Source organism: Sturnira hondurensis, unplaced genomic scaffold (genome assembly GCF_014824575.4).
Source record: "Sturnira hondurensis isolate 20B ecotype Veracruz unplaced genomic scaffold, ASM1482457v3 Scaffold0024385, whole genome shotgun sequence".
NCBI lineage: Eukaryota > Metazoa > Chordata > Mammalia > Chiroptera > Phyllostomidae > Sturnira > Sturnira hondurensis.
This window is the reverse complement of record NW_028097016.1, coordinates 1,820,752-1,843,937: the sequence shown is the minus strand read 5'-3', so window position 1 is coordinate 1,843,937 and position 23,186 is coordinate 1,820,752. Positions and strand designations below refer to the sequence as shown.

The 23,186-nt window shown below is 55.1% G+C and overlaps 1 protein-coding gene across 5 annotated transcripts in view; it reads right to left on the bottom strand.

Moving 5' to 3' along the window:
• MYO7A (myosin VIIA) overlaps positions 1-23,186 on the bottom strand; it is a 78,964-nt gene that overhangs the window by 54,113 nt on the left and 1,665 nt on the right. For 2 of the 5 annotated variants that reach the window (XM_037038383.1, XM_037038384.1), the window contains exons 1-3: positions 14,643-14,857; positions 9,433-9,546; positions 4,668-4,820 (exon numbers count right to left, since the gene is read on the bottom strand). In XM_037038383.1, the coding sequence (XP_036894278.1) occupies positions 4,668-4,820; positions 9,433-9,546; positions 14,643-14,810 (435 nt within the window). In that variant the 5' untranslated portion in view covers positions 14,811-14,857. Of the gene's footprint in view, positions 1-4,667; positions 4,821-9,432; positions 9,547-14,642; positions 14,862-22,686; positions 22,751-23,186 lie in introns of those variants that run through there. The other 3 variants (XM_037038385.1, XM_037038388.1, XM_037038386.1) reach the window with 3 other exon arrangements.

The following is a 23,186-nucleotide window of genomic DNA, read 5'->3' as shown; positions in this document are numbered from 1 at the left end:
AGGCTGTGACCAGAGAGCGGCAGAGACCCCCCAAAAGCCACATGGCAAGACTAGGACCCAGGCCTCCCAGATCTCTGTTCAGGAAGTCATAGGTCCCTATCAACCCTGCCACCTGTTCCCTGCTGAGCCCCAGGGCAGCCTTGGCCTCTGTGACCACGCTATGGGAGATTGCTATGTGTCCTGGGGGTGCCTCTCCTATCTTCAGTGCCCAAGGCTGAGAGTGGCCCTGGGAGACCGTCTGTTCCTCAGGCACCTGGAGGCGGACCAGCTGGCGCAGGCGAGCCCAGGGCAGACAGTTAGGGACAGAGTGTCCGCCCCCCTCACAGCTATGAGCGGCACGGTAATCTGAGGAAATCCTGGGTACGTGGGGCTGCGCCCAGGGTAACCCAAGCCATGAAGTGCCCAGGGGTTGCCATGGTTAGAGACAGGTATGGTTTCTGGGTGGGACAAAGGCCCGGCTGCTCCTCCAAAGCCCTGCTCCAATCCCACACCATCCCAGTCACAGAGGTGGGGAGTCGGCAAGCCAAGGAAACCTCCTTGGTCACTGCCGTTCCTGAGTGTGACCCCCTCCCAAGACCAACAGACACCTAGAACCTCAGGCTCGGGGACTGTTGGAGCCGAGGACCTCTCTGACCAGAGCCTCTGTAGAAGCCACACAGACGCCTCCTCCTGGCTCCACCCCGGTCCTCCCTCCCTCCATGCCCTCACCCAGAAAGTGGTCAGAAAGGTTTCCAGTGACACTTCTAACGAGGCAAATGGTGCAGATCTCAGGGTTTTCTGGAGGGTGGGTAACCCTCTGGAATTCTTTTCTTTGACCCCCTGGTCATCCCACTCAAGGACACAATGTCCAGGCTGATTTCCCATTGGCCAGCTAATCCATAGACCCCACAAAACGTCATGAACAAGATTCACTGATCCCGACGGTCTGAAGTTTCCACCCCTCACTCTGTGGATCCTGTTGCTGCCTTCGTTCCTTGATTCCATCCACTAACCAACTCTCTCCCCCGTGAGGAACTAGGTTGCCTGCAAAATCACCAAACGACACCTGAAATAACCAGCTACGTGCTTCTGAGTGATTCTCAGACAAGGTCTGCAGGGTCCCCAGTGGAGACGGCTCCCATCTCACTCAGCTCCTCTCTGCAAAGGGGCCTTCAACCTCTGCACCCAGAGAGGTCAGGAAATCAGCTCTGGCCTTCCTGGTGGGTGGGCGGGCGGCTCCCTGCTCACCCAGGGTCAGACTCCACTCAGCCTGAGTGAGCGGCTGCAGAGGGCCCCAGGACCCTCCTGTGTCCACCTGCCATCCAGGGAGAGGAGCAAGGAGGGGTCCACCAAAACTGGGGTGCATACCAGTGGATTCTCTTGGGGTACACCTGGCATTGGCTTAAGTTCTAGCCCCACTGGGCTGGCTGAGTCACACTGCTCCTGGCTGGAGGCGCCATCATGGGCCCGCCCCCTTCAAATCCTTGTGGGATTTGTCATACAAGTAGCTTCCGTGAAAGCAGCTTGCTGAGCAATAGGTGGATGACAGAAGCCCAGACACGGGCTGTCCTTGGGAACTCGAAGTTACAGAGGGACCCAGAGTGGGGAGGGTGGCAGAGGGCTCCCCAACAGCTGAGGGGCCACAATGCCCGGGCTTCTGAGGGGAGGGACGCCTGGCTCCCAGAGCGCCTGGCTGTGATTCCTCAGAGACAGCCCCCAGGCTGCCTCAGACCCTACAATCCTGTCTCCCCAGCTCCCCTTCCTGGTCCTGACGACCTGAGGGACTCTGCTGCTCGCTCACCTGGCATGGTCTTGCCTCCAGCCTTCTGTTCCTGCAGTGCCCGTTCCTGGATGCCATCTCTACCAGCCAGCCTCACCCACTTCCAGGGGCCCCACCTCTGTCCCCCAGCTGAGAGTGACATCTCACTCCTCCAAGCCCTTGGAACCTTCTCTGCCCTTCTCTCAGGCAGTGATTACCCACATCCCCCCCGAGCGTGCCCTTCACACCAGCCTGCCCAGGGCCTGGGGCCCTGTCCAGGACTCCGTCTGCTCTCTCCTTGTTGCACATCCACAGTTACCTTCACCCCTGAGCTGCTTGAGGGAGGGGCTGGGTCAGAGCCACGCAGTGACGCCTGCTCGCAGCTGTGGCCCTGGCAAAACCTTCTGGAGTCTCAGTTTTCTTGTCTGTGTAATGGGTCAATGGACTAGCAGTTCTGAGCATGGTCCAAAGGGCTCCGAGGGTCCCCAAGACCCTTCCAGGAAGATGGCAAGGCCTTTCCATTTCCACCACATGTTAGTGAGGCCAGATTTTCTCCACACCCTTCAACCAACATAACAGCACAGCAGACGGAGTGCGAAGCACACGTGAGAATCCAACTGTCTTCTGTTACAGCCAGACATTCAAGGTTCTTGGAACTGCTGTAACACAATGTCACTCTTCTCGCTATTTTTAAAATTTTAGCAAATATGATTCTTTTTCATAAAAATGTTGTCCCATAATGGATTTTATGGTTATTTTTAAATGAATTAGTAGAATTATTACGGTTTTAGCTTTAATTTATAATATGGAAAACAGCACAAGATGCCACTCGCATCAATGCTCTTCGGGCTCCTCAGTCATTTCTAAGAGCATGAAGGTTTCCTGGGCCAAAGAGAGTGAGACCCTCTGCACTGAATGGTCCCAGTGGGCCCTTCTTTCTCTGATGGTCTCTGAGCCCACCTCTTGGGGTCAGCTCAGTCCTGTCTGAGAAGACTGTCTGCATTTCTCCTTCTAAGTTTTAAAGTAGCGGAGCGTGGGGTGTGCATATGACTGGTTGTACTAGGGAGTCTTGAGGGGATGGTCAAGGAACACGTTCCTCCCACCATCTGCTTCCTTAGGTAAGGACTCCCATCCTATTTTCCCTGGATCTGCAGGAGTCAGTAACAGCCCTGACCTCACAGAACCCCAGGGGGCCAGAAATTCCCTGTCTCTGGTAAACACTGAGCCTCTCTCCAACTCTGCCCAGTAGTTTCAAGACCTGTGGATGAACAAGAACCTGTGGTATGAGACTTCAGGTCAAGATAGTGGCCCAGGTAAACATGGCTGTCTGTAAGATGCAGAGTTCAAAACACTGGTTGTGAGGATGCTTAAGGAACTTAGTGAGAACCTCAACAGCATAAAAAAGATCCAGCCAGAAACAAAGGACACACTAACTGAAATAAAGAAGAGTTAATAGGGAAACAACAGTAGAGTGAACGAAGCTGAAAATCAAATCAATGATTTGAAATATAAAGAAGTAAAAAACAATCAATCAGAACAACAAAGAGAAAACAAATCCAAAAAATGAAGATAGTGTAAGCAGCCTCTGGGACAACTTCAAGCATTCCAACATTCATATCATAGGGGTGTGAGAAGGAGAAGAGAAAGAGCAAGAAATTGGAAACCTATTTGAAAAAATAATGAAAGACAACTTCCCTAACCTGATGAAGAAAATAGAGATGCAAGTCCGGGAAGCACAGAAAGTCCCAAACTAGATGGATACAAAGAGGCCTACTCCAAAATACATCATAATTAAAATGCTAAAGATGAAAGATAGAGAGAAAATCTGAAAAGAAGCAAAAAAAAGGCAATTAGTTACCTACAGGGGAGTTCTCATAAGATTGTCAACTGATTTCTCAAAAGAAAGTTTGCAGGCTACAAGGGATTGGCAAGAAATATTCAAATTCATGAAAAGCAGGGACCTACAGCCAAGATTGTTCTACCCAGCAAAGCTATCATTTAGAATTGAAGACAGATAAAGAGCTTCCCAAACAAGAAAAAAACTAGAGTAGTTCATCATCACTAAACCATTATTAGTGTATGAAATGATTTTTTAAAGGATCTTATTTATTTTTAGAGAAAGGGTGAGAGAGAAACATCAATGTGTGGCTGCCAATCACGCACCCCTTACTGGGGACCTGGCCCACAACCCAGGCATGTGCCCTGACTTGGAATTGAACCAATGACCCCTTGGCTCACAGGCTGGCACTCAATCCACTGAACCATACCAGCCAGAGCTATATGAAATATTAAAGAGACTTATTTAAGAAAAAGAAGAAGATCAAAATAATGAACAATAAAATGGAAATAAATACATATTTATCAACAATTGAATCTAAAAACAAGCTAAGCAAACAAGAAGAACAGAGACAGAATCTGGATACAGAGAGTTTCGATGGTTGCCAGATGGGAGGACGTGTGGGGGAATGGGTGAAGAGGTGCAGGGATTAAGAAGTACAAATAGGTAGGTACAGAATAGCCATGGGGATGTAAAGTACAGTATAGGAAACGGAGTAGCCGAAGAACTTATATGCATGATCCACAGACATGCATAGTGGTGTGAGGACTGTCTGAGGGAGTGGAGGTTGCTGGGTAGATCAAGGCCAAGAGGGAAATATGGGGACAAATGTAATAGCATAATCAATAAAATATAATTTAAAAAAAGAAACTGGTACAAACCACCGCTCTCCCCACCCACAGGCCACACAGACCATGGCCCAAAACAGAGGAGGAGCCAGACGTTGGGATACAGGCAGATGAGTCCCTGGCCCTGGTGGTCAGCAGCAGACCTCATAGTCTCAGGAGGCTGGGCCCTGGGCAGCACAGGCAGGGCTGTGGGCAGGTGGGACCTGCAGGGGGGGGAGGGGGTTGCGGGGGGGGGGGGACTCACATAGATGAGGTGGTCCCGGTAGCGGATGAGCAGGTTGCGCAGGATGCCGGCCTCGTTGAGGTCCCCCAGACGGATCATGTCCTCCACGCCATGGACCGATGTGGGGTGCATGGGCTTGATGTGCGTGGCCTTCTGCGGGGAGATCCAGTGTTCCTGCAGGGAGGCACGGAGGCTGAGGTCAGGCTGCTCCCCAGAACGCCGGCTGCACTCTGCTGGGGTAAAGGCCCTGGGAGGAGGGGAGCCCTGTGCCTGCAACCCTGGAGAGACTCTTGTCCTCTTCCGCAGCCAAACGCTATCAGCACTAACAACAGGGTTGAGTCTGTGAGGATGGTGCCCACCTCCAACACCCTTGGGCCTCTCCTCCTCCTCTTAGGGACTCTCTCTACAGACAGAGAGGATAGGCAGGCTAGGGACGTTGGCCCCACCGTCTGGTTGTCATAAAGGGGATTAGAGTCCCCCAAGTACTTTACAGGATGGAGCGGACAGTGTAATACTTGCAGATAGTGTTGACCTCAGATCTAGGCTCCGACAAAAAAATACACAAAAAGTCATTTCAGATAGTTCCCAGAATAAAGCAACAGGCTCATGGGATGAAGAATCACTGAGGAGCTACTTTAGATAGTGTGGTCAGGGGCCACCTCCCTGAGGAGGTGATGGTTAAGACTGGGGAGAGGAAATTCCAAGTGTGGAGAACAGCAAAAGCAAAGGTTCTGAGGCTGGTGCAGGAGCGCAGGGGCGGTGGAGATGGGGAGAAGCGCCCCATTCAGGACAGGTTGCACAGGGCTAGCTGATTGACACACGTGGAGCAGGGGAACTTTCAGGCTTGAGCTGAAGCAGAAGCTAGGACAGAGGCTGTCCTGACTCCGCACCTCTTCCCTGCAATATTCTCTGCTGCCACGCGGTGGCGCACGGTGGAGCAATTGGCCAATAGCATTGGCTCTTTCAAGGAACTTGCAAAGCCCAAGGAAGGAAGTTTTTGGGGAGGAACTTGGTTTCCTCCCAAGGCTGGAAGCACACCGCTCCTCACCCCGCATCCCATCCCAAATAGTCTCCAGCTTTTCTCCTCACAAGCCTTCCAGGAAAGTGAGAGTCTGACCTGGGCTTTGGGATGTGGCCACAGCCTCCAGAAAGCCCCCGCAGACCTCTGGGGCCCCCACAGACCTCTGGGGCTCCCTCCCTCTTCCCAAATGCCAGAACCTTGGGAGCCTCAGGACCGGAGGAACCAGACTCCGGGGAGGGGTGTGAAGAGGACCCCTCCCTGCCTTCCAGCTCAAGCCTTCAGACTTGCTGAGCAGGTGCGATGTGCATGTCAGGACTCATACCTGACCTCTCCCCCAGCCTGGTCTGGGATAGCCAACCCCAGCAGATAGTCGCTAGCAGGAATCCGGGCATCAGCCCCCCTCCCACCTCGACCGCAATCTAACTGGTCACCCACTCCTACCCACCCGACCCTCTAAAGTGCCCTCCCACCACCCTCAAGCTCCCACCCTGATCCAGACCACCATCTCTCACGGGATTCCCTCGCTGTCCCGCCCCTCCTGTCCTTCATGCCCTGGGAGGCTCCTCAAGCACCAGTCTGTCCCTGAGTCCCATCTGCCCCAGACCTGAGAGCTGTGTCTGCTGTGTCCCTTCCACAGAGCCTCATACAGGGACCGGGCACAAATGACATGGTGGGGAATCTCTGAAGGGACAGATGGCCAGCTGTGACCACTGAGGACCATGTCTGGATTACAAGCAGAAGTCCTAGTCGTGGGGGACACCCCGGGGGTCTCCTACTCCAACCCCCTCACCTCACATGGGAGACTAGAAACAGAGTAGGCTGGTGGCCTGCACAGGCCTCAGAGGGTTTGGGGACAGCGTCCCTGGCACTTCATGGTGCCTCCTGGGCCAGGAGCCTTCCCGTCCAGGTCAGGGCCTCGAGCAGCTCTTTCCAAGGCCTGAAGGGGACGGGTGGTGAGATCGAAGAATGCGCCTGGACTTTCCAATCCCGAGTGGAACATTCCTCTCACCCAACATCTTGTTTCTTGATAAAAGCTGATCCAGTTGGAAAATTCCCTCTGCCTGGTCCCTGCTCACTGACTGGGCCCTAGGCCCCCGCATGGCCCCGAGGGAGCGGACTCTGGGGCAGGCTGTCGGCCCTGCCCACTGGACCCCAACTCTCGCCCACAGCTCCTCACCCCAACGGTTCAGCACAACCTTAAGAGGCAGCTCGGCCACTGTGTGGCCCCGTCGCCCGTGCATGTCTCTGCTGCCCTGAGCCTCCATGACCTCCTCTATGAAATGGGAGCTGGAATAATCACCCTTTCCTCTTGGGGACGGTGGGAAGATTAATTGATACAACAAAGGCCGACGACGTTTGTTTTACACCTGCTAGGTCCAAAAAGCACCACTGTCTGGTAATTGCTCAGCCAGGGCTGGGTATTATTACTCCTCATAACAATTACCAGCGCTGTTTCACCGTAAGGAGTCCCACTCAAGAGGCACAGTGGCTCGCCCAGTGAAATGGCAGAGCTGAGCCTGCCCCGTCCCCCCCGGCCCCCGCCTTTCCTGCGTGGAAGGCCTCCCAGCTGACGTCAGCACTTCTCAGATCAATGTCCATGGGCACCTACAGCACCAACCATGTGTGACCACGAGTGTGACCAGGGCAGAAACCCAGGTCTGGCCCTGCAGGGCTACCAGAGAGTGGGGAGAGGGAGGGAGAGAGAACATGGCTAATTCCAGAGACTGTGAACACATTAAGAAAAGAGCTGGCCCGCACTGAGCTCGGAGAGCCAGGGGCCACAGCTCTGTAGAGGACGGGAAGGAGGGGTGCATCTGGCAGTGGGAACAGCCTGAGCAATGGCAGAGTATTAGGGTGCCAGTGAGCACCCTAACCTTTCCCATGAAAGGGAACCAAAACCTTTCATGCATTCACTCAGTAAGTCTTTATGGAGAACATGCTCAGGGCAGACCCTTTGTTGAGCTCTGCAGAACCAGACGTGAGTGGCCTGGTCTTTACCCTCAAGGTGAAAGAGTCTTCTTAAGACAGGAATGAGACAGCCTGGAGGGGTGAGGAGGGCGTGAGACTGGGAAAGCCTCGTGAAAGAGGAAGCCAGGAGCCACGGCATCCAAGTCCATTGAGGCAAACCCAGACTCCCAAGCCCACGCCCCGCATTTTGGCCTTGGCCCTCCCTGTTCTGCAGCCCCCACTCTCAGGCCCTTTGTGGGAGCAGGTGGGAGGGGACCTCTGAGATCCGGTGACACCGTTACGGGACACCATCTGACATGCAACACGACCCAGGTGAAACTCAAGCCTGCAGGGAGAGCCCCTGGGCCCCACCCTGGAGGCTGCAGGCAGGATCGAGGGCCTGTCTGTTCCGCCAGCCCTGCTTCTGCAGCCTCTGGGGTGGGGGGCGGCTTCGTAGACAGGCCTGGAACTGGAGCCTCCGGAATGACACTGCAGGCTCAGGGGACAAAAGTGTGGTCAGCAGAGCCTGAGCCCCCAAGCTGCCACTGAGATACTGGGGGGAGAAACAAACGCACAGAGGCCGGAGGTCCTGGGCCCTCAGCCCAGCTTAACCATCGCTTACCAGCTGTGTGATCAGTTCTGGCAGTCCCACTCTGTGCCCCAGTTTCCCTTGGGGGTAACGGTGGCTGCCCTCCCTGCCTATCACAGACATTTGTGAGGGCCCAAAGCCAGAGCTGGGTCAAAGGGCTGTGGAGACCCTGACAGGGTGCCCCAGGGGCCACAGAGACAATGATGCTGCTGCTGAGTCTCCTAGTCCACCCCTAAGCCTCCAGGGTCCTGAGCCCCCCCACCCCGTCCCCAGCAGAGCCTTCTGCTCCAAGCCGCTGTACCCTCTTCCTCTGCCAGCAGACTAGGAAGCTAAGACAAGGACTCAGTCCCAGCTCTGTGTCCCCAGAACTGGGCACACATGGAGCACAACCCAAATTATGGGGGAGCTGAGTCTCCCTACGTCCCTCATGTCCCTACTAACCTGCAACCCAGCTCTCTACACCACATCCACGTGTCTCCGTGCCCACATGCACACGTCCAGAAGCCCCGGGCGTCCCCTCTGGGCCCTCACCCAAGCCATCCACCTTTTTCAGCCCTTTCCCTCCCTCCCCAGAGCCCCAGCCTCACTCCCTACCATCCCACACGTCCCATCCCCCTTCCTTCAGGGCCATGGGAGATAAAGGGTTCACCTGCTGGGCTGACTCCCAGGGCAGCGTCAGGGTGGACAGTGAATGCACGTGACGCCGTAACCCAGCAGAGACGAGGGGCGGTTCAGACTGACCCTCGGTTACTGAGGTGTTCTCCATGTGTGATCTCACTGGGGGGTCACTGCTCTGTGAGATGGGCCCCATTACCCGCATTTTACAGGAGGGGAACTGAGGCTCCAGAGGGACAGAGACTTGGCAAAGCTTGCGTAGCTAGTAAGGGTCAGAGTGGGACCTGAATCTATTCTGTCTGATGCTAAGGCACACCTGTGCCTGAGGAGCTCCCTGCCCGGCGCCACCCCGCCTCACCGCACCTACACACATGCCCACCTGGACACACGTCTCTGATACTGGACAGATGGACTATACACCTGCGGGCATGGAACAGGTGGCCTGGGCCAGAAGGGGAAGCACGCTCTCCCCCAGGGGAAGACTCCAGGGGGGTGTGAGGGCACAGGCACCACCTCCACTCTCTCGAGGTGGTCACTGCCTGGCCCCTGCCTCAGGTCACCCATCGGCCTGTGCCCTCCCCAGGGCAGGGGTCGGGGAGATGGGGACTACTCACATTGCCTTCATCGTCCACCACCTGGATCTGCCCAGAGTCACACAGCTTCACCACCGCCCCGATGGGCACATCGAACTCCTGCCCGGACCTCAGGTCTATCCAGACATAGTCTCCCTGCAGGCGAGAGACAGTCCCAGGCCAGCTGAGCAGGGGCAGGTCTCGGGCACCCCCTCCAAGCGACATGGTGCCCCCCCAGGGACTTTCGTGACAACCTCGCCCTTTCTGGGAGCCACTTGGTGCCCGGCCCAAGGCTGGGCATCCACACAATGTCACCAGCCCCTCCCCTGTCGTGCCTGTCACTGTCCGATTTGACAGGTGAGTAAGCAGAGGCTCGGAGGGAAGAACTGAGACCACACTGCGGGGCAGCTTCAAACCCAGGCCTGTTGGGAGCCTGGCTCTCACCTGCCCCAGGCTCTTGCCTCACACGTGGGCGGCGGACTCACTGAGCTTTAGGTGGAAACACCAAGGCAGCCAAACCACTTTCCCTCTGTCCTAAAGGAATGTCCACACAGGACACCCAAACAGCCTGCGTCACCTTCAGGGCCAGGTCTCACAGTCGTAGTTACGGGTTTCTCGCAGGACACCGTTCTATACGGGCCCTGTGATACAAGTTCAGTCGCACTGTCACCTGGCTCGTGGGCAGGGCCCTGACCCTGAGGTGGAGAGGCGTCCTGCGTGTGTTCCCTGTAGCATCGGATCCCACTGCCCACTCAGCAAGGGCACACGGAAGCCGAATGTGAAACCCAGAGTCGGAGGAATGGACTCGGAACAACCACTGGCAGCAAGGATGCATTCGGCAAACACACGTTGAGCACCTACTGTGTGCAGGGCACTGACTGATCTAAATGCTGGGGATCAGGTGGCGAACCCAGAATCCGCCCTCTGGCTGGGAGGGACACAGAAGATGAACAGCTGAGCAAATCCTGTCCCAGGGCCATGTGGAATGGTGGTGAGTGACTGAGTGGCCCACAGTAGGTACAGGAGCCAGGGAAGCCACCTGTGGAGGAAATCTCTGAGCTGAGACCTGAAGGGTGAGAAGCAGCCAGACCAGGAAAGAACCAGGGTAGAAATCTGGGCAGAGGAAACAGTAAGTACAAAGGCCCTGAGGCAGGAAGGACTAGCGAGCAAGGAGGCCACTGTGTCGGGACCTGAGGAGAGAAGTCAGCCACAGAGGTGAGCACAATCCAGGACTCGGAGGCTGTCACTGGCCTGCAGATAAAAGTTGGGATTTTATTCTAATCCTAATAAGAACACTCTTTTTGGCAGTTCTGAAATTCCATAGGAGGGTAAGAGAATGTAAACATCCTAATAAAATATAACTTCCTGTCAAGCAACAGTTGAAAACCTAAGAGCTGATACAACTGATCCGTGGTGAAATAAGCCCATGGGAGTGCGTGGTCGCAACAGCTCTGGGCTGTGTCAGAAGACTGGGCTGCAGGACCTGCTTGGCTTCGGACACGTCACTGACCGCTTGGAGCCTCAGTTTCCACATGTCTCGGTGAGGGGTGGGCTCAGTGATTCCCCAGGTCAACTCGTCACTGCTTCAGCCCCATCCTGTCCCCATCGGATCCAACTATTTTCAGCCACAGCTGTCACTGTGGGCCTTCATTTCATGGGAGGTGTGTGTCAGAGACTGGCTTCCTGCAAACCCAAGCTGTTTCCCCAAAAAAGTGAGACTAATTGGAGAGCCTCTGGGAAGGAAGGAGAACTCATAATTCTCGAGACTGCTCTGATCCCAAGCCCAAGCCGCACTCCCTGCGGCCCTCCTTGCCCACTCTGAGTGCCAGCCCTCAGGCCGCCTGGCACGTCCCTGCTCCGGCTGTTCTTCTCCACCTGCCCCCCACCCCACCTTCCCAAAGAGTGGACAGCCCTTGTCTGTCCAGATCCAGAACAAACAGCAACTCTCCCTGACGCCTCCCCACCTCCCTCCTTTCCTCCTCCTCCTCCTCCCCGACTGCTGAGAGTTTATTCATTTGTTCAGCCCGTAGAGCCAGCTGAGGGCCGGTCCTGTTCCAGGCAGGGCAGAGAACCAGCAGAGTGCCTGGAGCGGTGATGGCAGCCCCAAGCTGGAGCCGGATGAGGGGGATGTGGGCAGGTGCCAGGTCACACAGGTCCTTAAAACCATGGACAGGAGCTGGACCTTTCAGTATGACAAGAAGCCATTGGGCGGTTGTAAGCAGGGGAATGGAGTGATTTTTCAAAACTTCACCCCGGCTGCTCTGTGGAGCAGGAAGGCATCCCTAGGACCCACTCTGGGTCCTCACCATCTGAGTTCATTCTCCACTAGCCCGCAGCCCTCTGAGGGCAGGGCTGGGTCTGAGACTTTCATCCACGACTCCCCAAGGTCAAGCACAGGAAAGCAGAAACTGTCTCTGAGAGATATAGAGAGAGAGACAGAAAGAGAGAGAGAGAGAGAGAGCACGAGTATATATGTGAGAGTGCGTATGAGGTCTATCCAGAAAAAGTCCAGCCATTGTTAATACAATGAGAACAGTTTGCACAACACTGATGCAACCTGGCAGCCAAGGAGAGTGGACTGGAATGCACAGGTGTGAACGGTGACAACTTCACTGTACTGGTCAGTGGGGGTGGTAGACACCATTGAGCGAGCATGTGTACTGTGTGGCTGTCACACTCAGAATGACTGAGTGAGTAGAGCAACGAATCTGCATCAGATTTTGCGCTGAGCTTGAACATTCCTCCACGGAACCTAACAGGACGATTCAGAAGGCCGCAGCTATGGGCAGCTGGACAACGGCGGCTTCATCAGGACAACGCACCTGCTCATGTATCACGTCTCATGCAGAGTTTTTTTGCGAAACATAAGCCACCCAGGTGACTCAGGCCCCCTCCAGTCCAGATTTGGCACCCTGCAACCCCTGGCTTTTCCCGTTTTGAAAATCACCTTTGAAAGGGAAGAAATTTCAGACCATTGATGAGATACAGGAAAATACGATGAGGCAGCTGATGGAGATTGGGAGAACTGTGTGAGGCCCCAAGGTGCCTACTTTGAAAGGGACTGAGGTGTCATTGTCCTGTGTACAATGTTCCTTGTCTCTTCATGAATAAATCCAGGGCATGGCTGGATACGTTCTGGATGGGACTCCTAAGGGAAAGTGCGTGGGGCAGAGCACGCGTGAGAGAGAGAAGAGTGTGTAGCATGTGTGCGTGTATGGGTGAGAGAAAGGCAGACGGACTCCTGGAGGCCAGCGTGGCAGGCATGGCAGCGGGACATTGCTCTAGGCTACCTCCCAGTCAGTCCCCACAGTGGGCCAGGTAGTGAGTTCTATGCCTCCTGGTAATTAACTATTTTGTTAAACCTCACGACAACCCTTAAGCAGAAGATTCTGCCTCCACTCATCTTCTCAAGGAGGTCAAGAAACAGCGCCCAAGTTCACACAGCTGTTTCATGGTAGAGCCAGACATGAAACTCCAAATTCGGTGTTTTTCCCAGCATGCCCTGGGCCCAGCCGTGAGCCCAGCTCAGTGAGCAGAATGGGGAGCACCAATAGGGTCTCTGCTCGCAGATGACTCCTGGGCCCGGAAGGCAAGCTGGAAGCTGGGCTGAGGGGAGCTAGAGGGCAAGGTCACTGTCTGTGAGTCACCGGTATCCCCCAACCCCGCTCAGAGTCTGGCACACAGAGAGTGCGCCCCACTCAGGGAACAAAAAGTAACCAAAATGAAAGGCCTCACGTCAGCAGGAGATGGAGGCTGGGAGGGGCTGAGCCAGGATCTCAGAGCCACACAGCAAACAGAAGCGACTAGAACTCTCCCAACCAGAGACAGATACCAGGATGGCGGTGACTTAACCATCTCTGCTCTAGGTCAGAACTTGAGGAAAGAGGCTAAAAGGGCAGCTAGGAGGCTCCAGGGAGAATCCGGGGGCCTGAGGACCCCTCAGAGGGAAAGCTCCCGTGGCCCCAGGGAAAGGCTCCCGATCCCCTTGGAGTGTCGGAATGCAGTCGACTTGTACGGGGCTTCATTATTTACAGGTGATGAAACTGGGTTCCGAGGAGAGAGAGGAACTTGGCCGCCATCACTCATCAAATCAGTGGCCAATGAAGCTAAGAGCGTCCGCAGAGCCCGAACCCAAACCAGCATGCGTCAGGAGTCACTGGTTGGGTGAGGGAAGGTGTAAAAGAATGTGAAGCTTTTTTCAGGGGCAGGAAGAAGGATGAGAGGAAAGGGACACCGGACCCCTCTAGACCTGCCACCCCCGTGGCCCCACTCCCACCCCCTCACCTTGAATCTGCGTGACACACGCCTGGTGTGGCTTCGGAACTTGCAGCAAGCCCCAGCTTCGCTGCTCTCACCTAAGTGGCTGGAGCCGAGGGTCTCGCAGCCCCAGAGTGACTTCCTAGAATGGGTCTGTCTAAACGCTCTCAAGGGCACCCCAAGACCCTGGTGAGGCCCCTCAGGGAAACAGGCGAATGGCCTCAGTGAACAAGTAGTTCAGAGATCTAGGTTCAGGTCCCAGTTCTGCCACTAACACTGTGTGGCGGACGGGGTAAGTCTTCCCCGCTCTCTGGGCCTCAGTGTTCACCAGCCTTAAAATGGAAGGGGGCAGCGTCTGTGGAGGCGCTGAATGTCCCCCACTTTCCTGCCCCCGCAAGAGCGCGGTCTCCCATCAAGGTCCGCAGCCCTTTAGGCCTCTTGCCCCCTTGAGGGCAGCGCCTGGAGCTCAGTTCCTGTTCGTGGGATGAAACGGAGTCCGGAGTCCGTTTCAGGACCTGCCGGCCTCCTCCTAATCCCTCCAGGACACTGGTCTGATTAGCCCCCTTTTTTCCCCACAGGTGGGAAAGGTGAGCCGATCCACTGGCCCTGGTGGTGCCTGTGCGACGGAAGTGTCCAGTTGCTAACCTTAGGTGATAGAGGAGACTCAGTGAGCCAACCAGTCCACAAACGTCTACTGAGGTCCCTGGGGCACCTGGACGGCTCCCTGCTCCGGACAGAGAAACCTCTTCTGGGCCCCTGCCCACCCTCCCCGTGTAAATGCAAAAGCCCTCCCAGGGACGGGCAGCCGGGGCCAATTCATGCTTGAGTCGGGGACCAAACGCACCACCGCAAGCACCCCATCCCACCCCAGCCGCTGTCCGCGTGCACCCTGAGGCTTCGAGACCCCATGGTCCTTCTGGCCTCCGACAGGCAGGGAAACTGAGGCCCGGGCGGAGTTCCCCCGGGCGCACCTCCCCCTCCCGGCCGGGCCTCACCGGCATGAGAGTGTAAGCCTTCAACGCCTGGTTCAGGCTGCGCACCAGCGCCCACTTGCCGGGCTGCTTGGCGCTCGCCTCGGCGGGGTCCCCGGGGTCCCCGGGGTCCGCGGGGTCCGCGGCGCCCGCGGGGTCGGTGGGGTCCTCGGCATGGGCGGGGGGCTCCATGGCGCAGAAGGTCTGGCGGCGGCGGTGGCGGCAGCAGCGGCTCAGCTGGAGCTCCCTAATTCACCTAATCCTGTGCGCGCCGCCCTCGGGGAACCCTAAACCGGGCCATCTGCCGTGGGCCCATGGCAACGGCGGCTTAGGTGACGCCCGCGGCCCGGAACAAGGAGGGGGCGCCCGCGCCGCCCAGGACCCCTCCCATCTTGGCGGGACCCCCAACACCCCAGCATCATCCGGGACTCCCAGCGGCTTCACCGGGCCTGCAGCAGGTGGCAACCGCTGCGGGCCTCAGCGAGAATGAGGCACCTGGAACCTCGCCTCGACTGCAGTGTTGGAGAAAATCAGTATGGTTTCTATGAAAAGAAACGTGGGGATGTTCTGCGGTAGAACACCATGAACTTTGTGAATCTTTAAGACTAAAGGGAAGCTGCCACTAAGGTCTTTCTCGCTCACCGGAGGCCTCTGGGAGAGTGAGGGCCCATGAAAAACGTGGGGCTGCTGGGGGGTGGAGGGTTTTGGGGGTGGAGGGTCCCCCTCTGGTCCCTACCCAGCCTCTGAGGCCAGCCAATGCTGACCTGCAGCCTGAAGAGGGGGCACTGAGGCCTGGGGTAGGGGCCCCCTGGTTCCTGAGTACAGCAAGCACCCCCTAATGGATCCGAGTTCACTCCACAGCGGGTGCCCAGCTGGGCTCCTGTGTCCTGGCAGCCACACAGGACTGGGAACCAGGCTCTGGTCTGTGCTGGGCTGTGGGCCACAGTGGCCAAGGTCCCATGCAGAGGGTGTGGGATGCCCAGGCCTTAGGACTTGCCATCCACCCCACCTTCTCCCCTCTCCCTACTTCTCTTTAGCTTCCTCCCTTCTTTCCTCCCTGTTTCTCTTCTCTCTCCAAAGCCTCTTGTTCCCATTTCTCACCCTGACATTGTCTGGGATTCTGGAAGCCCAACGGCACGCAAAGAAGCTAACCACAGTGGGGAGCAGGGGGAATGGCCAGGAAGCAGAGAGCAATGCCTCCCACAAACTCAGAGCTGCCCTGCTGGACCCAGGTTTCCTTCCACCCCAAACGCTTAGCCCAACCCCGGGGACACAGCTAGTGCTGTGCCGCCTAGCACAACTGGATGACTGCAGTGAGCCCCACCCACTCCCACAGTCAAGGCCAAGACACATCTCCCCTGCACCTGCACCCCAGGAGTCCACGGGAACAGGTGTCAGACCCTCAGACACCGGCAGGCACTGGTGGTGGGCTTCCAGGCATCCTTCCATCTGTCCATCTAACCGATCTTCACAGGCAGGCTCAGACCAAAGCTCAGGGCGCACCGTCCTCAGAGCCCCCAGCCCAGGACTGAAGGGATAGACAGACCAGGCACAGACAAAAATGGCACCACCAGGTAAGGGGCAGATCAGCGTTGGAGAGGCAGGATAGCATGGCCACTAAAAAGCTGGACTCTGGAGACAGGTGGCTTGGGGCAGTCCAGGTTAGGCCACTCACAGGCTGTGTGACCTCGAGCAAGTTTCTCACCTTCGACGTGCCTTTGTCTCCTCCGCTGTGGAAAGACAGGGTTAAACAGCTTCATGTGAGTGACTAAGATTGCTGCCCCTTAGAACAAATGTGCTGTGTGAATGTTGGTTATTATTTACTGAGCCAGTCATGCTGGGAGGTGGCAACTGGATATTGTAATTTTTTAAAGCAGACATGAGGGGAAGGGCATTCAGAAGAGGGAACAGCAAAGCACAGGGAAGGGGAAGGAAGAGGGAAGAGATAGTAAAAACAGGCCTGGTGGGTGGAAAGAAGACCCCCAGGAAGAGACCCAGCGGAGTGCTACGAGTCTGGCACCTGCCAGGCCCAGACCTACGGCTCAGCCCCACAACCCCCACCCCCGCACCCTGAGCTGGATCCTGTAAAGAGGCCCCTGCCCCGGGGTGACCTGTGCACCAGGTCTGGGAGGCAAGTCTAATGCCCCTGCAACCCGCCCTGGCATCACACCAGACCTTCTCCTAGACCCAGGGCTCACTACGAGTCCAGGCTCATCTCCTGCTACCCTGATGCCCCAGAACAGGGCCTCCCACGCTTGCTTACACTGGGCCTTCTGCCGGGAATGTTTCACCCACACTCCTCTTCCCGCCCCTGCCTAGCCACCAAGGCTCCACTGAGTCACGTGCCCCTGGTCCCCACACTCCCCTCTCCACTTCCTTCCTTTCTGTATTCCCTTGGTGCCTCACACAGACAGACCACGGTCCTGCCCTCACCCCTCCCCACCACCACCACCATTCAACTCTGGCCGCCCACTTCACAGATGGGGATGCTAGGGATCTACCCAAGGATATACAGTAAGCTGGGACAAAAAGCTTTCAGAAAATGACTGTGCCAACTGGCATCGGCAAGCAGTGTTGGCGAAGATGACACAGCAGGGAACTCCAAAAACTTATCCCTTGACAGAAACACCAAAAAACATAGCCAAAACGATCAGAATCAACTTCACTGGAATTCTAGAAAATATTCAGAAGCTTACAGTAACCACAGGAACATTCAGTAAAGAGAAAGGTGACTGAAACCTGGCAGCAGGTGTTTTAACCTGCCCGTCCCCCACCCTGCTGCGCCCTGGTGGCAATCTTGCAGGTGGCAGCCTGCATCCCTGGTTTTTAAAGGGACAGTGCAAAGGGCTTGCCTTTATTTCCCTAACTTCGAAGTCTCCCAGGGCAGACAAACCACTATGGAGAGCACTGGTCAAAAATATCCAAAGGCCAATGAATGAACTAGCCACGGCCTCCAGGGTAAAAATGACACTCTAGAAAGCTTGGAAGAAAAGCAAGGAGTGAGATGCTTCAGGGAATAGGGGTTCTGAAAATCTCCTGCATATATTGGGGAACCTGAAAGGCCGTGCACATGCCCAGGAATGGCAAGTGATCAGAAAAAGCCCAAGAGGATCCTAAGCTCTCACCTCCAGCTGACCTTCAAGTTCTATGCAGACAGGAAGTGAAGGCTAAGGCGGAGCTGGCTGGGCCGTGAGGCGGTGCCCCCGCCCACACAGAAAGAGCATTTGCAAAGACCAAGGGTTTTCGTTGGTTTTGTTTTGGTCCCAGGTGTGTCAGAGACTGTGGTGACTACACAAAACAAAACACAGTCTTTACAAAAAATAGTTTAGGAAAGTCACTAAACGAAATTACAACTCACGACAAGCAGCAACAACAGACCCTGGGGAGAGGGGAGACAGTGACTTCCAGAATTGTCACATTATCAAAAATATTAAAATGCTCAGTCGACAACAAAGCACTACGAGGTATGCAAAGAAACATGAGAGTATGACCCATTCACAGGAAAAAAGGAAGTTAACAGAAACGTCCCCTGAGAAAGCCCAGACCTTGCACTTACCAAACAAAGACTATAATCAACTGTCTTAAATATGCTCAAAGAACTTAAGGAAAGCCAAACAACATCTCACCTGAAAGATAATATCAATAAAGGTACAGAAAGGAGAAATATCAATAAAGGTACAGAAAAGGGGACCAAGTAGAAATTCTAGAGTTGAAAAGTACATGAACTGACATGAAAAGGTTCACTACAGGGGTTCCACTGCCTATGCAGAGGCAAAAGGAAGAAGCAGCAGACTTGGAGAGAGGTTCGTTGCGATTATCCAGTTGGAGGAGCAGAAAGGAAAAAAGAATTAAGAAAAATGGGCAGAGACCCAAAAAATCTGTGGGACACGTACGAATGGGGGCCCCAAAAAGAGAGGAGCAGAAAGAATAGTTGAAGAAATACTGGCCGAAACTTCCCCAAACCCAATGAAAGGTCTGAATCTACATGTACAAAGTCAAACTGCCGGAAGACAAAGAGAGACTCTCGAAGGCGGAGCGTGAGAAGTGGCTTGTCTGTACACAGGACCTTCAGTAGGATTAACAGCCAATTTCTCGTCAGAAACTACGAAGGCCAGAAGCCAGTAGGGTGACCGATATACTTAAAGTGGTGAAAGAAAAAAACTGTCAAATGAGAATTCTATATCTGGCAGAACTGTCTTTCAACTATGAAAGTGAAACTAAGACATTCCCAGACAAACAAGAGCTGTGGGAGTTCACCCTTTGTTGACGAGCCTCCCAAGAAATGCTAAAAGCAGTCAACCCAAATTAAAGGGCACAGGACAGTGACTCACGGGCCGACAAGAAATAAAGAAGCATGGTAAAGGTAGCCACATAGGTCATTTTAAGCCAGATTATTATTACTTTTTGGTTTGTAACTCCCATTTCCCCCCTTTTTTCTATCTGATTTAAAGGACAAGTACACAAAACAACACTTACAAATCTATGTTAATGGGCACATGGTGTATAAAGATGTAATTCTAAAAAGAACAACATAAAGTGAGGGATGGAGCTGTATAGGAGCCACATTTTTGAAGCTCAATTGGTATTAAGGCCCACTAGGCTGGTATAAATGGAAGAAGTAAGTTGCAAACACTAGGGTAATCACTGGAAATGTGCATATATTAACATACACAGAAGGGGAAATGAGAAGAGACTCAAAACAGGACACCAGAGGAAAAACCAATTAAACACGAGGAGGGCACAGAAGAATTGAGGGGGAAGATGCGCCATTAAAAACAGCGCAATGGCAGATGTAAGTCTTTAAGTGGAAATGAATTAAAGTCTCCAATGAAAAGATAGAGGTTAGCAGAATAGGTTTTTTTAAAAGATCCATTTATATGCTACTTACAGGAGACTCACTTTAAATCCAAAGGTACAAATGGGTTGAAAGTGAAAGTGTGGAAAAAATATATTCTGTGCAAATAACTTCAGAAGATCTGGGATATTTATACTAATATCAGGCGAAATGTACTGTAAGTTAAAAACGGTCACAAGAGACAAAGAACATTATTCAATACTTTAATATAAAAGGGTCCATCCAGCTGTTATCAACAGCCCACAAACTTGTCTTCAGAATCCCCTGTGCCCATCAGTCTGGGCAGAGTACATCCAGTCCCTGGCCCCACCCTGGAGCCAAGATCACAGCACACTGAAGCTCCGCAGCCTCCCCGAGCTCCTTAAAGAAGGGGCTCACATGCACCTCAGATCTCCGAGTTCTTGCAGGACCAGCCAGCCTCGAAGCCTGAGGCAAGTCCCGCCTCCTGAGATCTCAGCCCCCCATCTGTGTGTGAGGGACTGCCGTGAAAGCCTCAGGGCCTCCCTAACACCCTACGCCACCCCCAGGGACGGCTCCTCCCGCAGTTCCACTCCTGGGCACCTTGCTCTGTTTCTGACCCTCTTCTCACTTTAGTCTGGGAACTCCTCTAGGACAGGGAGCGATCCCTTTATCTGTGCATCCTTTGTGCCCAGTCTGGTGTGGAGAAGGGGCTCAGCGCCACTTTGCTAGGTGGGTGGGTGAGGACTTGGCCGGAGCAGGTAGGTCCTGACACTCCAGGACTCTCCAGGCTCCCCCACCCCACTGCTGAAGCTGTCCACACAGTGGGTCTGCCCAGACTGCCACAGGGTCCCTAGGAAAGGGCCCATGCTCTGCAAGTGCTCCCTGGCAGGGGCGGTCTGACCTCCTTCCCACGCCTGCTCCCATGCCACACCCTGGGCCCTGCAGGGCAGCCTCCTCCCCAGGTCTCTGCTCCCCGTGGGTTGCCCCTCACTGTCATGGCCCCCTGGCCTGTGCACTTTACCTGGCCTTCAGCTTCTTCACCTGCAACAGAGCCCCAGGATCCCTACCTCACAGCCCGCGGCAACACAGAGTAGGAGAGTGCCTGCGGACCATTGTGGGTGCTGATTTCGAAGAATTAGACCTCTCAACAAATGAAAAAAAATGTTCACGCCTTGGATTCTTAGTCCATCTTTGTGAAAGTGTTTCCTGTGCCCGGGACCCTGTGGGGGCTCAGGGAGGTTGGGCGGGAGGGAGGGAGGGAAGGAGGGAGGGACGGAGGGAGGGCTGAATCTCTGTCATTGATATGTCCCACGTGGGGACACTCTTCACTTGGGAAAGAGCCATCATATGCTCTCAGGTTTCCTGATATTTTTATACCAAATAAAGCGAGAGAGAGAAGACTGGAGAATTCTCCTACACGGCAACACCACTCGTATAGTTTTATTCGTAGTTGTTGTCATGGTAGCTGGCCCTCCGTGGGCTGGTCTAGCACCAGGCTGAGCACTATGCTCTTTCACCCTCAGCATCCCTTTAACGTAGGAACCACTGTCTGCCCTGGCCCCTCGGACCAAGTGAGGGTGTCATGACAACCACCCATTCATTCAGCACAGCGCTCCATCTCTGAGTGGGCTGGTACGGGGACTCAGGAGACAGTGGGGAGCAGGGCAAAGGCTGTCCCCCACTTCTGGCTGACCAGGAGGCCCCAGGTAAGCAGGAGAAGAAGGCAGAGTGACGAGACCACCAGGAGCAGAGCAGGGAAGGCTCCAAAAGGGAGCAGTGACCACAGTGGGGCCCGAGGGAAATCAGCCAGGAAGAGGAGAGACAAGCACCCTGAGGCGGGGGGAGGGAGGGAGGGGCGGCCCCAGGAGGCAGGTGGAAAAAGCAGCAGTGGGTGGAATTCCTCCCGGCATTTTATTTTCACACCAACCATCCCAGAAAAGGAGGGTTTTATCCTTGTTTGGCAAATGAGGAAACTGAGGCTCAGGAAGGCTGAAAATATAGCCTGAAATCTGCCCAGGACGGAGCCCATTGGTGCAGGCTCTACCTGCGGCTCTGTGCAGCCGGCCAGCTGCCCAGAGTTGGGGCCGTTTCCAGGACCAAAGAAGGAACAGAAATACACTTTCTCTGGAAGGGATGGTGGACAAAACTGGCATTCACCTGCAGACACCTGCTCCCAGCACAGGCTGCCCGCAGGGGTGAGATGGGCCAGTGCTCAGAGGGGACAGTCAGCCAGAGGTCTGCCTTGGAGGCTCCCAAGGGCACACACCCATGGAGGGCTGTGGATGGCCCAAGGTGTCCCTCCGGGGGCTGCGTGTGCACCCCCCAGCCCCGCCTGCATGCAGCTCCGGCCCTTGAATATAGCGAACACTCAGTGACAGCGATGTGCCTTCTCCTAATGGCCCTGGCTGTCCCAGATAGGCCTTTGAATAGACTCAGGCCGGGGGACCAGGGGGGTTCAGAGAGGGTCTTCTCCAGTCCCCAGGTTCTGCCCTGATGCCAACCTTCTCACATGCACAGAGCACATGCTCACACAGAAACCCACTGCCTCAGGACACACTGCCCATTGGCCTGTGATTGTCCCCGGGACATACCCCCACCCCCCTAGGGCCTGGTGCCAGGCCCACCTGGCTTAGGGCCCACATTCCTGGCTTGGGAGACCAGGAGCTCATTAGAGCCTCAGGCCGATCACGGGAAAGGGCTAAAGGTCAGGGGCCACTGTAGCCCTGGGAAGGAAGCAGGGCTGGAGGACTCTGCTGGAGACAGTGCCTCTGCCTCTCCCCGTATTACCCCGGGAGGCTCCAGCTCGGGCCATGGCACCCCCAATTCACTGCTCCCCACTCAGGTTCAAGGCCCTTCCTAGTCTGGCGTCAGTAAACTTGTCGAGTTCCCTTTCCCTTTCCCCAAGGGCTTTCCCACATTTGGGCCCTTGCACACTCTGTTCCACTGCCTGGAATACCCAGGGATTCAGAGATGAAGGCAAATAAACAACTTCTACCTAGCGGGTGAGTGCAGTGGCAAAGGGGAGTCCCAACAGACCCATCAGAGGGAGTAGTTCTGGAGTGGGCCTGGGACAGTCATGGAAAGTTTCACTGCTGGGTTTTGAAGCATAAATAGGAGTTTTCTGAAAGAAAGGACTGGGGAGGGCATTCTACAGTTAAGCACAGGGGTGAAAGAATATGGGATGGGACAAGATGGGCCACCCAACAGGGTTATTCCTGGCACAGAAAGATGAAGGGTGCAGAGAGCACTTACCTGCTGAAGAATCACCATTGTCCTTTGTCAGATTCCCCTGCCGCCCGCCTGGTCAGATGCAGTTCTGCAGGGGGGATACCATAGCACGCCCCTGAGCAGACCAACCCTGGCAGGCCTGCACCCGTCAGGGGTCACTGGGGCCACTCCCAAAGCCACAGTCTCCCCTGCCTCTGGGGATGCTCCCTGGCTTCTCTCCCTCTGGTTGCAGCCCAGCCTGTGTGACCTGAGCCTCCGCCACCATCTCCAGCCCTATTGCCCTGGGCACCTGAGCTTGTCTCTGGGTCACTGTTATTCAGAGATTCCAAAGGGCTCCTAGAGAGTAGCAAGTCTACCCCCTTACCTGGACATACGAGCCAAGGCCCAGAGAGGGGCCAAGACTTGCCTAAGGTCACACAGCAGGACAGGGCAAGTCCAGCACAAGGGCTTGGTCTCTGTCTCCCAGCTCAGGACTGCCCAGGGAGTGTGGGTGACAGGGACAGCCTGGCCCAGGGGGAGGGTCA